At 39.9% G+C, this 14,892-nt stretch overlaps 1 protein-coding gene across 5 annotated transcripts in view; it reads right to left on the bottom strand.

Annotated features, from left to right (window-relative positions):
* The window catches only part of SLC44A3 (solute carrier family 44 member 3), a 98,549-nt gene that overhangs the window by 31,250 nt on the left and 52,407 nt on the right, over positions 1 to 14,892 (bottom strand). The window contains exons 1-8 of one of the 5 annotated variants that reach the window (XR_010651640.2): positions 8,124 to 8,360; positions 7,703 to 7,810; positions 5,759 to 5,901; positions 5,041 to 5,177; positions 3,582 to 3,675; positions 1,918 to 2,087; positions 1,269 to 1,358; positions 466 to 590 (exon numbers count right to left, since the gene is read on the bottom strand). Coding sequence is in view for 4 of the 5 variants with exons in the window: in XM_065841671.2 (XP_065697743.1) it covers positions 466 to 590; positions 1,269 to 1,358; positions 1,918 to 2,087; positions 3,582 to 3,675; positions 5,041 to 5,177; positions 5,759 to 5,901; positions 7,703 to 7,810; positions 8,124 to 8,150 (894 nt within the window). In the remaining variant the exon portion in view is untranslated. Of the gene's footprint in view, positions 1 to 465; positions 591 to 1,268; positions 1,359 to 1,917; positions 2,088 to 3,581; positions 3,676 to 5,040; positions 5,178 to 5,758; positions 5,902 to 7,702; positions 7,811 to 8,123; positions 8,361 to 14,892 lie in introns of those variants that run through there. The other 4 variants (XM_065841671.2, XM_065841666.2, XM_065841669.2 and 1 more) reach the window with 4 other exon arrangements.

The raw sequence follows: 14,892 nt of genomic DNA on the forward strand, positions 1-14,892 counted from the left end.
AGAAAAAAGCAGAATTTAACCCAATAACTTAAGGCCTAGACACTGTTGCCTGTGCTTCACTACCCTGTTCATTGTCTGCAAGAACTACCACTCCTTTCTCCTACTGACACGGTGGGCTGAATCCACAGATCTCATGTTCATACCGAGCCAGTGCCCATATGTTCACTCAACATGATTCTCCAGTTAGCTGATGCAGAGAAGAATAGGGATGGAACGCAATTCTTGCATTTCTATACCACCAACGGTAACAGTGTTTGGACAGGGTTGAAGTGTGGCAGAGTCCTGTGCTAACAAACTTCACAATGAAGATATAAAACTATTTATATGAGTGTAAGCAGATCTTATAATCGATTCTCATTTTCAAATCTGAAAGGAATGAGGAATTACTTTTACTGTTGCAGAATCACAGTAGTTCAAGTTTCAAGTTACAGCTTCTGCCATTGCCTAGGGTAAAATGCTACTTACAGTAACTATTGTTGAGAAGATAGCATATCCAAGTAGAAATTTTACATTTTCCTTTTCTGTTTCCAATTCAGTGCTGGGATCATTCTTGTAGTCATAATAGAGCCACCAGAGAACACCTGAGACAACTGAGCAAACAAGAGCAGGATGAAGGCGGGCAGCACGCCCCAGGCTGCGGCACACTGCTCTTGGCAGGCTGATGTCTGCCCAGTCTCCCTCGAGAATCCCTCGCCCTTCTGCCTAACCCAAGCTCAGCTCAGGAAGACTGTCACGTAGCAGAGAGGCACAGTGTCAACGACCACAGAGAAAATTCGCATAATGTTCTGTTAGTCTGAGGTAAAGCCACAGCAGAATGTTTGGTTTTCTTGTGGTTATTCTAAAGCTCAGGCACATAACTTCATTGAGGAGATACAAAGCTAACTTTTATGGAATGACAAGCTTTAGGTGGAGACATTCCTATAGCTCTCCCTTTCTAAAGCAGGCAATGTAGAACTTTAGTGAACTTTCTTTGAAATAGCAGCATTTTAATAACTGCAGTGATCTGCCAAAAGAAATGTTGTTTCCAGGCATCTACAAAAAAAATAAAACTCATCATCATCCCACACTCAACAGCTGGAACAGCACAGCCAGATCTTGGCACCCAAAGGCAGGCAGGGCTCAGCTTGGAAGTGGATGCGGTAAGCTTAAGGTCACTGAGGATGGCCATGGAGAAAAAGGAAGGATAGCTGTTTGTTCAGCTGCCTCTCCTTCAGTTCAGTGAGATGATCCATTTAACTAAGCATATGCTAAAAGACAAATATACTTACATAACAACCCAAATACAACTAGTGCAATCAAAGTATGGACCAGAAGTGTCCGAATGAATCTGAAGGCTAAAACCAGTATAAAAGAGAAGCCTGAAAAATATACAAAATCAGTTTATTATGAATGAACGTCACAACACATTTAACTTAACTCTTTATACTTTTAAAATAAATATAAGGTTCTTGCAGAATTTGGGCTTTCATCAATAAACAGTAGTCTCAAAAGCAACACCATTTAGCAAAGCTGGCAAATTTTTTAACATTTAAAACACAATTACCTATAACTTACTAATAATGAACTTATAACTAAAATATTTCATCTTGGAAATTATTAGCTTTTCAATAATACTTTGTATAAAATTTAAGTTAAAATGTTCATGTTGATTCCATTTTTTTCAAAAACAATTTCTTACAGTCCCCTGAAACGAGGTGTATGATCATATCAAAGAACACAGAATCTGATATTTCACAGACTTGTATTTCATCAGCCTACTAAATGCCTCCTTATAAAACACAATCACTCTTAAAAACAACTCTGCCCAGAAAACATGAAAAAGATCACTGCTGAACTAAAAACATAAAGTTAATCAAAACATTTGAAACCTCACATTTTAATTTAATATCATTATTTATATCTAATTCATAACCTTACCTAGTGCAAGGACACTCAGTCCTATCACAGTATCTTTTCCTGCCAATATTCCACTTAGAATTCGATGGAAAACATCCATTTCATTAACCATACGTATTAAAACAGATGCATATTTGGAATAGCATTCAGGATTTTGTGGAACACATCGATTAAATAATGGAAAAGATTTACTGGAAGGTTAAAAACAAAGATGGTTAAACAAAATTAATTACTGGACAGTTTCAAAACCAGGGAGATCCATTCTACCATGCTCTTTCAAGCCCCCTGTAGCAGCCCACCGGCAGCCTCAACAGTTTTGCAGCCACAGCCAGCCAGTCTGATCTGTAACGGGGCAGGCAACCTCCCTGCCCAGGACACCCTCCACATGGAGTCTGACACAACACGGCACTGCGCATGGAGTGGTCTCTAACAAATGGTACTTTTATGTTCCATCTGCAAAATATCAACTCCTAGCAGCATCATGCCTGTGCCACTGTTCCAGGATATCCATTCAAGATCAACCAGAGGACAAAACCAACTACTATGTCAATCACCATCAGCGTGTAGCTCCTATTCCTGTTCCAGTCTGGGTTCAACTGCTTTGCTCCCATGTGTTTATGTAAAAACTAAACTCACGCTAACATGCATGTAAGTTACGTTGTAGACAATTCTAGGCCACAAACATCTTGTACTGTTTTTATGATATTTAAGCATTCTGAAAGCCACAACAAAACAATGTTTGTAAGGTACAATTAACACCACCAAATATTTACATAAGAAATTATTTGTCACTCCCAATCAAGATTCTTGAATATATTTAATGTCCCACTTCAGCAACCAACGCTGTACTACAACAGTCAAAGACATATTCATACTTAAAAAGGACAGGTTTGCTCATCAACAGTTAAAAATTCTGACCAGCTTTCTTCTACTATGAAATATTCCTGTGCAAGATGAATAACTTTCCGAAGTTCCTTGCCAAAAAGAAAAAACCCTAAGAAGTCAAAGAAATAAGTAAAATATCACATATTTTTTCATCAATTTACATGCTCTCCTTTGATCCACTGTATGTAATGTCTTTATGTGTCCTCTGTTCTCTTCTGTTTGCTTTTTTCCTCTATTTTATTTTGTTCAGAGCATATGAGGGCTCTGCCAATATGCGGACTCCAATTCTTTGCTGTATTTTCATGACGCAGTGGAATTCAAAATCACGGGTTTAAGGATTTTGACTCACAAATGCCAAATGCTAAAGAGAGTGCCATCCACAGACCTGTGCTTCAAGCCAGCTGGCTATGAAATAGTGGATAGAAATTTCTGGGTTCAGGATAGTAAGCAAGGCCCAAGACCACAGCTCCTCTTCCTTGGCATTGAGGGAGAGAGCAAAAGTCTGTGCAGGAGATAAGCTGTTCCTCATATGGAGAGTTTTTCCCCTGATTTGGAGAGAAAAAAATCTCTAAACAGTAGAGGAATGGAGGGAATGTAGTCCTTGCTCATTCTGTGGGAGAGGAGACTCATGTGTTCACAGGTATACATGAGAACTCCTAAGGACGTGTACAGAAAAAATAAACAAAGCAAAACCATTCTGACTGCGAAGCATCAAGTCAAATACAAAACGCGAGGAAGTTAACAATCCTTAAGAAGCTGTTCGGACTCAAGGGTGTTGCAAAGTACCCAGTTATTCTTACCTTGGTGGAACTGGCAGTGCGGGACACAGTTCAGCTGCCTTTGGATTTAGTGTGTAACTGGAAATGTTCAGGTTGTAAATGCAAAGACAAGAACCTATAAAAAAATATAAAAGGTAATTTCATATTTGTTACAGTTCCAGAGAAAAACACATTATCAATTAAGTTTTGTTTACACTTCTGCTTTGATCCCTTAGCAGGCCATATTAATCCCTGATATTCCAGTGGATATGTAAATAACAAATTAGTTAATTGGGTAAATATAAAGGAACCTCTGTGGAATCTTTTTCCTTCTAGACTTAACCTTGATTACCATTTACTGATCTTCCTGGAGGGCAAACACACTATTTGTTCCACAGTGCAGTACTTTAAGTTCCTACTCATTAACATAACAGAAAAACCTAAACTGACAAAAACTACAATAGAACTAGACCCCTCATGATTTAGAACAGAATATATATCTATCCAGAAACTTAACATTTTCTAGGCTTTAGGCTAAATACTACCAGGTACTCAGCTCATAATGCTCTGTTCCATTTTATAATGCTTCTGGGAAAGAAAGGCTGGATACATTTAAGCCATTCAAAACGCAGTACAGCCCTCTCCCTCAAGATAAACATGCAAGCAGTTTTACCGTGTAGATGGAATTTCATGCAATTATATTAAGTTACACTGAATGTACTTATATCACAGGTGTTTACAGCTTTCTGTACATACCAAATGATGGTACTATACCCCCAAATGCAATTAAAACAGATGCTGTCAATTAAAATAGCAATCCTTCCCAATCAAAACAACAAAACAAAAAAGAATGGAATTTTGACCTCCAATAAAAATAGCCATTAATATTCACATGGTCTGCAGTTTATGCATACCTTATGGAATAAGGGTTAGGCTACAGGTTATTATATTTACATGTTGGACATAAATGAACTGGAGCCGTCTCTTGTACAATACCTACTTCCAAAGTCATATCCATCTTGAACACCAGAATAAAATTCAAAAAAAATAACAAGTGGAAGAGAAAACTTTGGGATCTGATGTCTAAAGGGACAACAACATGTGTGTACCTCTGGAATTAATAATTCTGCCATAGTTTTAATTAAATTCAAAACGAACAGTTGGACGAGTTTCTCAAACAGCACATGAGCTCTGTCCACCTACTGGCAGCCCCACCAAACCGCATTAGTTCATTCTCAGCAGCCAGATTTCTGCTGGATAATCTCAGCAAGTGCAGGAATTAATCAACATCTTTTGAATTTGCAAAAGAGAGCTGTAGCACTTCTAGAAACTATGGCTTTGAAATAAAACAAAGCCATTTTATTTTCTGTTGCCATGGACTGTGCAGGAAATTAACAGTAAGAAATTACTCCCTAGCGTAGCAAATATTAAGAATAAAAAAGCGGAAGCTGCTCAACTGTTCTACAGATACATCGAGATATTAATATTCCCTGTTGCACACCATTGTTCCTTGCAAAACTCTGGAGGTCTTCCAAAGAGTTGAGTTGCTCTTGTGGACAACTAGACACGCACAAGGAAACTGAACTGATTTTGAGGTTTGGCATTTCCAGGCTGCATGAATTCAGAAAGAACACATACCTAGAAAGAAAAAAAGATTCTCTTTTCAACAAACAAGATTTCTGCTGTTTATAGATTCAAATTCTGAGCCTTCTTTCCACCTTTTTGAACCTCTACAAAGCAAATGAAACTTTTTTCCACATATAATGGAAAAAATAGAGTTTGAAGTCAGAATTTCAGAAGCAATTTGAAAATATACTATAGTTGTACACTTGATTTTATGTTCCTAAATGGGATGAGAAGCTGCAAAGGTGTGTGCCATTCTACAAGGACAAGTTCATGAGAGTCAACAGAATGAGTGGAAACTTCAACATGCAACTTCTTAAGTACAAAGATTTGCCACAAAGAATGACTACTGGTTTGGCCAAAGTCCTATTTAAGATTTTATTTAAGAAGAAGCCAGCATAAAGCATAACAATGTAGCACATTTCAAACTCTGTCTTAACTTTCTAGTTTCACCATTTTGTACCATTGTCACACCTTTTTTGACTTTCAATATAAGCATGTATACATATACATGTATATAATTGACATCTAGAAGATGTATATCTTATTAAGTTCTCAAACATTTGATTTATTTAGACATTCTCTGATGTACTTACTTTTTATTAGTCATGTCTTGTCCAGAAAGGGGTGCCCCTTTTACAGGAGTGTTCTTCCTACCACATATGTTCCCGAAGCTGTCATATCCAAGCACAAGTCTTTCTGCTGCACCAGCCATCACAGCATAGCCAGTTATAAACATCTGTTAAAATATTTTTAATGTGAAATCATGCTACAATATCTTTTCCTTCCCATTCAATAAATACTCTTCTAAGCCCATGTATTTTTGTCTTGCGGATGCACACAGTTAAATCTAAAATTCACTCCTCTGCCCAAGGCTGGAGCAAGTAATATGGACAAGTTTAGCCCTATTGCCTCCTTAAAGCTTTCCCTCATCTATTACTGAAAGTATATAAATCAAACAGAGTATCACAGGAGAAGAAAGATAGGGCTCTTGGTTAAAATAATATGAAAGTAGTAGTAAGGTGCAAAATCTGCCTCTACTGAAGTTTGTTTGTGTCACTAAGCAAGGTCACTCAAATGGTCATTTTTCCTATGTGCTCACTCCTTCTAATTTTCCAGGGTGCCCTTCAAGACACACCTGGGCAATATATGTTGAGCCCTTGCAGCTGTTAGTGAATTTACTTATCATTAAAATGCAAGTTACCTGAAATTTCAGAAAGATTCATTCTTTGACACACGTGAAAAACCTGGAGAGCCACACTGTGGAGTTAGGTGACACTGCACTGATCTTTCAGGTGCCCTGCTGTTAGATCACAGCCCCAGCTCCCTGTTACCCAGCAGCAGCTAAGCACCTCCGTTGGCCAAGCAGTAGTGACTCTTAGTCAATATAAGACGCTCTGCCTAGGAATAGAGCTTAAACCCTGCCCATGTACCCCATGAGGGCAAAAACACCCCTTGAAAAGATCCTTTCTGAGTGCCAAGAAGTAGTAATTCTTCTTCTGGGAAGCTGGTGAAACCCTGGGCATGACTTTACCTGGAGGGTTATTTACAGCACTCCAACTATTGAAGAACTCAGTGATTCAGTCGTCTCCTCTGTCCCATGGGTTATAAACCACATTTCACACACACCAAGGACAATATACTAAGCCCTATGGCTACAGGCCAACTGCTGGCAGCAGCAGCTCTTCTCAGTCCCACATTAACCACAAAGACTTTGCTGAATATCAGCTGTGCTGGAGACAGATTGCACATATCAGATCCAGCACAACTGATTTCTTGGAGGGTTTAAAGCCTTTATTTGTTTGGGGTTTGTTTTGGGTTTTTTTTGGTCTTTTTTTGGTTGGTTGGTTTTGTTTTTTTACTTTTAACACTTGTGACTAAAGATGGGATCTGGGCAAAAACTGAGTCTCAGACTCAAACACATAAGTATGTGCTTTCTTAGTCCCCAATGTAGTCTCATTTTTGCTTATATGTTTGCAGTCTAACTACTTAAGTAATATTTTTATATTGAGTGCATGTTATTGCCATCTTAATATGGAGATCTCTGCAGAGACTCCACAATTAAAGCTGACATACTACTTGTGTATGTGGTACTGGTTACAATAACAAAATATTTTCAGATCCAGTTTATTTACATCACACATATTTGTTATTAATTGTTCTCAGAAGAAGAAAAGAGCTGGCACTGTAACTCAAACTGAAATATGCTTTCAGAAAAATTCTGGCATTCCTTCTGAAGATGGACATTACAGGTCTATTGCCATCAGTATAGGGAATACTGTATACATGCAACTTTTTTTCTTTCAGTGCAGAATGCTGGATACAAGCCACAAATACTGTTAAGTAATGTATGACTGTATGACTGCTGGAGGGGTGTGTCTATATGTGCCAGTGACAAGCATTTCCACAGAATTACCAACATGGTTTCAATTTTTTTCACTATGTGAACAAATGAGTGATGGTAATTTCAGTTTAGATTTAGTGCAGAACACCATTAACTTTGGACCTGATTTTCCTTTCAGAAAATAAAGCACGCTCACCAAACCAGCCCAGAAAAGAAAAAAAAGGAGCAACCAGAGGGTGTCTGTGCACTTTCTGTAAATGACTGGTCTCCATTCCCTTAGTTCAGAAACACCATCTCCAGAATCCTAGGGAAAAAAAAAAAAAAAAAAAAAAAAAGACAAACTTCCTGTGAAATTAAAATAAAGTTTCAAACACCTGACATTTCTGAAAAAGCATAACCTTGCACTTAAAATGGCAAACAACTGGTAGTCCTCTACCTGCAACACCTGCGCAGCTCGTCTATAGCGAGGCGCACTGCGACCCCCTTCCCACTGCCCGCAGCCCCGCACGGCCCGGGGCAGGTCCGGCCCCCGGCGCCGGCCCAACTTTTTCTCTCCACCATCCCCCGCCATCTTCCCACCGCCGCTGCCCCGGGCACCGTTCCGGCCGGGCGCTCACCTGCTGCCGGCCCCCGCGCCGCTCCATGCTCCGGCCTGCCGGGCCGGGCCGGACCGCGCCGCCGGGCTGCACGGAGGCGGCCGGCGGGCCCGGGGCGCAATGGGATCGGCGACCGTGGCGGGGCGGCGCTCGCTGGGGGACGGCACTAGCGACCGCCGTGCGCGCCGCGGGGCCGTGCGGCTCCGGGAGAAGCGCTGCGGCCGTGCGGTGGCACCGCCGGCAGCTCCTCCTGCCGCTGCGGCCGGGCACTGCCAGCCCCGTCCCGACCGCTCCTCCCGGAGCCGCACGGCGGGCGGGCCGCTGTCCCGCTGGGCAACTGCGTTTGCAGGAGTAAACGGCATTTCTCTCGCCGCCGGGCCAGGGGACGGCGACCGCTCTGCGGGTGCGCGGCGGAGCTCGCTTGCCCTACACCGGTACAATTAATCTCCCCGGAGCGCCGGGCGGGTGGCTTCGGCTGGGACACTCAGCGCTCGGGCACAGCTGTTCCCAGCAGCGCGGCTGGCGGCCCTGGGGCACGGGGGACGCTGCGGGGCTGCTCAGCGGACGAGGCCCTTCCTTCCTGGGGAGCTCGGCAGAGAGTGGGATTGGGTAACACTGCCCCTCGTCCACAGCCCCAAGTTCACAAACGTGCGCCGGCCGCAGTGGGAGGTTTCTTTTTCACCGTTAATTAGTTTAGTTATGGGAACATCTGTAGATTTGTTATTACCAGTACAAGAAGTGGGCTGTTGCATTGTGTAAAGCCAACTGATGCTGGTACCTGTTTAGCTATTCTGGCTGCATTATCAGCTTTTGTTTGTTTGTTGTTTGCATGGTTACTTTACACTGACGTGATGTTAAGCCATAATTACCTCTCATCGATGTCTGTATGAATTTTGCATGCACAGGAATAACTGCACTGAATTGGATCAGTGCATAACTTTACCAACCAATAAATTCAGAAATTATTAGCCATTTTTAATAACCTGTTTTCTCAGTGTTGTCCCTGTTGTCTTTTTATATGTTCACCAGGTTCAGCTCAATAACCTAGAGAAAGTTAATATTACAAACTGAAAAGATATTAAAAGTATGTCTTTCTTCCTTTCCTGACAGTCAATGGAAAAAATGCCCTTGTTAAGAAGTAATACACCACCTGCAACTGCCATAAAATTGAATTTAATTGAAGCTGTTTTGGAAAGCTGTTTAAGAGTTGGTCCATCTTGTACAGAAGACAGAGCATTAGGCTGGTTTTCCTTGGAAAAAAAATAACTTATTCCAGTTTCAAAGTGAAAATGCAAAATGAAACTCTGGTGACAAACTAACATAGATGGAAGTAAATTGCTAATATCAGAAACTGAGATTAAAACAAACAAAAAAAACTCTCTGCCCCAGAGCATTTCAGAGTGATTCTAAACTAACTAGAAATAAATACATCTTCAAAAAAAGTTAACTAGTGCTATGTTTCTGAGATTGACCTTTAAACTCATTTAACAGGGATTGATACAATTCTGATGTAAATTTACACCACCACCACCCCCCTCTAAGAAGTGGTTCTGAGAAACCATTTAGTTTCCAGCCAACTCACAGTTCCCTGTGTTTATCAGCATTGTGCCCTTTTATGCTCATTATTTATCCATTTGTAGAGAGTTTTCATCATTTGTGTGCAAATTAGAATAAAATTCTAAAATTTAATACAGGTTGCAAAAGTAATTTTCTGTCTATAGAACCTAAATAGAAAAAATAACTCTACCTTCACTTTGCACTATTGCACTTTAAAAATATGTGAAAAAGTCACTTTTCCTTTAAATATAAATGTGAAATTTCATGTGAAACATTTTTATAAGAGAAGTTCTTCGGTATTTTGATTATATCAAGAAAAATAATCAAAATTATTAATAACTTTGAACCTAGACACAAAAAGTAACCTCATTATCTTACCAAGAAAAATCATTGTAAAATAACAATGTCATTGATGAAGGCCATTAGAATTTGTTGTCTTGCTGTCATCACATGCTAATGTTAGCTTTCCTTGCTGAGCTGGCCCTTTTTACATTATTCTCCTTTGTGTTACATTCTTATTGTGAATATAGGAAAACATCAAGAAAAACAAATATTTTTAATAAAATCCAGATTCCAAGCAACTGAAGTTTATGGAAAAACACTGGAATCGTCAGAAAGGCCTGCTTTTACTGAGCAATATCAATCATAATTCACATAGTCTGAGAAAAGTTGTCTTATACTTGATAGCAAATAACTCAGAATTTAAATGGTTTTTTTTTAAGTAAATAAAATATTTTAATTGTAAAGTTTTTTTCTGAATTTCAAATATGACCAAATAAAACATTTATTGTTTAGTGACAGATGAGTAATTTTATCGTATGTCACTAGGTGGTGCTCTGCTCCTTGTTCAGAGTTCCACCACCATTTCTGGTTGGTGAGAGGAGGCTTGTAGTATGGTTAGCCAGTATTCACGAATGAGGACTTCCATGATACAGTTGAAGAATACACCAGCAACCAAGGCTCAGATCAGATACGAGATTTAAACATCCACATCCAAAATGTAATATGCAAACTCTTGTTTGTTATTTGTCCAATTCTGCAAGTGCCCAAATTGCCAAGATTGATTTTAAACTTTCTGTCTTAGCACCTTCCTGGGAAGGAGCCTGGTTCTGCAGCTGAGTAGTTCAAGCACTCAGTGAGAAGTAGGGAGTTTTAGAATTGACATTTTGTAGGGTTGACCCAGTTTAACCTAAACAAGGAATGAGATAAAAAAATAGTTCCAGAAAAAGAGTACTGGATCACAGAACTGTTTGTTTTTTGAGAGCTCTAATAACTTAGCCAGAGAATTATACACTGGCTTCTGCCCTGTCTCTCTGGTGAGGAGACTTTGGTTGCAATCCCTTGGTCTACATGATGACTTTCTAATATGCTTCATCTAAGTCTTCTATCCAACTACAGCCACTATTCTGTGAGATTAGTTTCATGAGGGTCCATATTTCCTTATGAGTCTTCACTGCTCTCTCAAGTATGTAATATTTCTTGTAAAGGCCAAAAAATATTTAAAATCCTGGAGTACCCAGGAACTCACAGTGACTTAATTGTGAATTAAGACAGTAAACATTCAACCTGCTTGGTGTGTTGTGGTGGGGAAACCACAAGAAGGAAGATTAACACTGACATTTTCAAGACTACTTGTAGTTTTTAAGAACCTTTTTCACATATTGCCCATCTTCAGACATGTTTATCAACATCAGTAACAGAAATACCGCAGCAGTGAAAACTCATGGACATTTTTCTCTGGTTTCTTTGTTTTCCACAATGTGACCCAGAATATACAGAAGAAAATCAGATGTAAACTCGAGCTTCCTGACTCCAAGCCTCTGCTTTAATCACAGGGTTCTTATTGTTTCTTATATGCTGTTTATTCACAGAGAGTGAATCCTGGTGCTGCCATGGTCGACTTTCTCACCTGGTTAAAACTGGGCCAGGAATGTGGGTTGGGAGCCGAAAGTCTTAAATGAAAGCATGACAGTTCCTTGCTAGACTGGTTAAGCAACATGACTATCCCTATCTGTATCCCCTTCTGATTCAGAAGGAACAGAGACCAATTACTTTAATAGCAGGACACAGCAATTGAGAAAGTCAACCTAAAAGCAAGCAGTTTCTGTCTAATTCTGTCTAATTACTCTTAAATGATCTTGCTAGTATACAGTAGTTTAGTAAGTATGTGCTATTCTCCATATGTAGCTATGTTACTTGGAATGTCCTGAAACACCCAGAGACTGAACATGATGCCACTTATTATGTTCAAGCTGCTAGTCAGGTTCTTTGACAAATTCTACTGTAAAACCTGGTGTTTATGACCTTGCCTTGGTTGAAGCATTCAGTCTGAAATTTCTCATGGCAGACATCGAAGATTTTTGGACATCTTCAGCACAAATTATTCAGTCATTTCAAAGAATGAAATTAGATAAGCAGACATTATGGTATCCTTTTTGGGGTAGTAGTAAAGAAATTCTTATACATTATTTGGATCAGAGATTTTTAATGGACAAGGAGAAATAAGTGATTTCTGCCTTTTGTTATATCTGAGAAACTTCATCCACATTTGCCCAAATCACTTCGATAGATCACAGTGTATGCTCAATCAACTTGATGAGCTTCATAGCTAAGGAATCTGAAGACTGACTGAACGGTGTACTCCTGAGCTGCCTGACACTGCTTGGACTACCCTGAAACATGCTTCTGGCCTGCTGCAGACTTTCACTGGTTTGCCTGTGCCTCAGGGATTGTCCTGATGGTGGCCAGTGACAATGGACAAAGAAGGAACCTGAGAGCTAAGGGAGGTTAAGATTGGTATAGGGAGGTGCATAACTGGCCAGGGAAGAAGAAGGTAGATCTGGGAAGCATGAAAGCTATGTGTGGATTAAACAAGCAATAGTGCAAGTCCTGAAGGTACAAGAAGATTAAGACTATGAGGAATGAGCAATGGAATCTGAGTCTGCTACCACCCCCTTTCACAGCTTGAGTATCACCTTTCCCCTGCTGTCAGCAAACATCCACAATGCAGACTTGAAAGTGCCGTGTCACACTCAGGCCTGACTAACCATTAAAATCACCCTACCAAGTTTCTGATCAACTTGCCAATACTGTCAGTTACTCTACTGGATCAGCTGGCAGAGGTCTGTCCTATGTACCTAGGGAATCCAGTCCTTCTGATGACTTGAGTTAGTGTCTTTATAACACTCCATGTTAGCTTTTCTGTTTGCTCATCTAGAAAATCCCACCTGATAATACATTTACAGCTGGCAAGTTAACTACTCTGTTATCCACATAATAGTGAAAATGCACAAAAGATAAAAGAAACAATATTTTTTCCTAGTAATCTGATGATTTTTGAGATGTTCCACTTTTCAGCCTTAAAAGTCACTTGAATTTAACAAGTTAATAAACAATTAATAAGCCACTTATTTCCAGTTTCCAATGAACATAGGTCCCACCATTTTCTAGATATCACCAATGCATTGAGGAGCTCTGCTTTTATTTCAGAATATTGATTATTGAGTAGATTATCCAGGGATCTAGAAGAATAGAGTATATACATCTTATAGCCCAGCTATGTAGCTTTAGATTACTACTGCTAGTGACCACCCCTCCTGTGAGTTACTGACTATATGAATAATTCAAGGAGTATAATGCCACAAAGTTAATTTGTTCTACTTTCCACACAAACATGCAGAGATCTGCACAAAGAGCCCTTTCATCCCTGTCAATATGCAAGCTAGAGTACAGTCTGACCCTAGAAAAGTGTTTTCAGTGTGTTTGCTGAGCTGAATCTGATAATAAACTTTAGAGCTGACTCATTTCAAGGTTTTAGAACAGAGCAAGAGGATCAGTGTTTCAGGATTATGTGGTATTTCGTATACCAACCCAGACAAGAAATAGCACTAGAGCCGTAGCTTTGTGGAATCTCAGAATGACAATGTACTGAACTCAGTGTTGTGACTGGTAAATGGTACGAGTAGCAAGACTAAGGAGCTTGAATTGGAACGACTTGTGTTGTTCAGACCTGTTAATGTCCCTCTCCAGTCCCAAGAGTAGACATGCCAGTACATCTGAATGCATCAATGCAGAAAACAAAGTAATAATTGTATTGCTCTTCAAAACAAACAAACAAACACAAAAAAAAATGCAAAACCAAATCAACAAACAAAAAAACCCACCAAAAACCCCACAGAAAAACCCCAAACAAAACCACACTAGGGAAGGGAATTGCTTGAGTTTCAGAGAAACTGAAAAGTAAAGGAAATGGATTTGTAAGGTTGGAGAAGGGTGTCTTGTTCTGTAAATTATGTGAATGGAAAGAAGGATGGAAAGCATTCTTGATGGCAGCAAAGGAAACTGTATAACCTAGGATAAGCCCAAATCATACAGGCAGCTAGCACACGGTGTCAGGCTGAACCACATGGAGTCTATAAAAATCTGTGACCTATGCAGTCAGGTCTAGTTCTGAACGAAAAGGATGAGAGGTTTCATTAACTGAATGGACACTAGGGGAGTGTGGTTTTTACCAACACTGAGATAAGCAGCAGATTCATTACAAGGGCTAGAGGGAAGTAATCTGCACAAGATCTTTTATTGATAGTTTAGTTCTTGTAAGGACAATTTGTATTAATGGATTCAGGTACTGAATGTTTACCAACAAAAACTAATCACGTCGAATCCAGACAGACAGCTTGAACTGTAGGCTCGACGTGAGGCCCTTCCAGAAGTGCCGCGCCTGCACCGGGAGCTGCCGCTGCCGCAGGTTTCCCCACATGATGTCACTCTCGGGCAGTTTTGTCAGCCCTGATCTTTGCCGAGAGCAGAAGGATTAGGAACTCCACATGGCAAGCCCATACACAGAGCATCACTTTGTTTACAGTATCTTCTCAGGGGCTGAACTGCTTTTCAGTGGTTCCTCTCGTAAATACTTGAGACTAATTTCATAGATCTATTGTGTCTAGATTGTTATTATACAGAGGCTTAAAGGCATGTACAATTCTATCTCTATTTTATAGTCTTTTTAAAACAAAACCTGTTACCGTATAGTGAGGCTTAGATGGCAGCATATATTTTCCCTTTTTCTTTTTTTTTTTTCTTCTTACAAATAACACAGTCTTCATATAGAGAAGGCATAACACCATCTAGCCTATTCAAACCTAATGCTCCCAACCACACCACAGGTTGTCAGCAGAAAATCTATGCAAGCTGTTAGGTTAGTTGTAGACTTTGTTGTATTCACTACACAATG

Source organism: Patagioenas fasciata, chromosome 6 (genome assembly GCF_037038585.1).
Source record: "Patagioenas fasciata isolate bPatFas1 chromosome 6, bPatFas1.hap1, whole genome shotgun sequence".
NCBI classification, from domain to species: Eukaryota; Metazoa; Chordata; class Aves; order Columbiformes; family Columbidae; genus Patagioenas; species Patagioenas fasciata.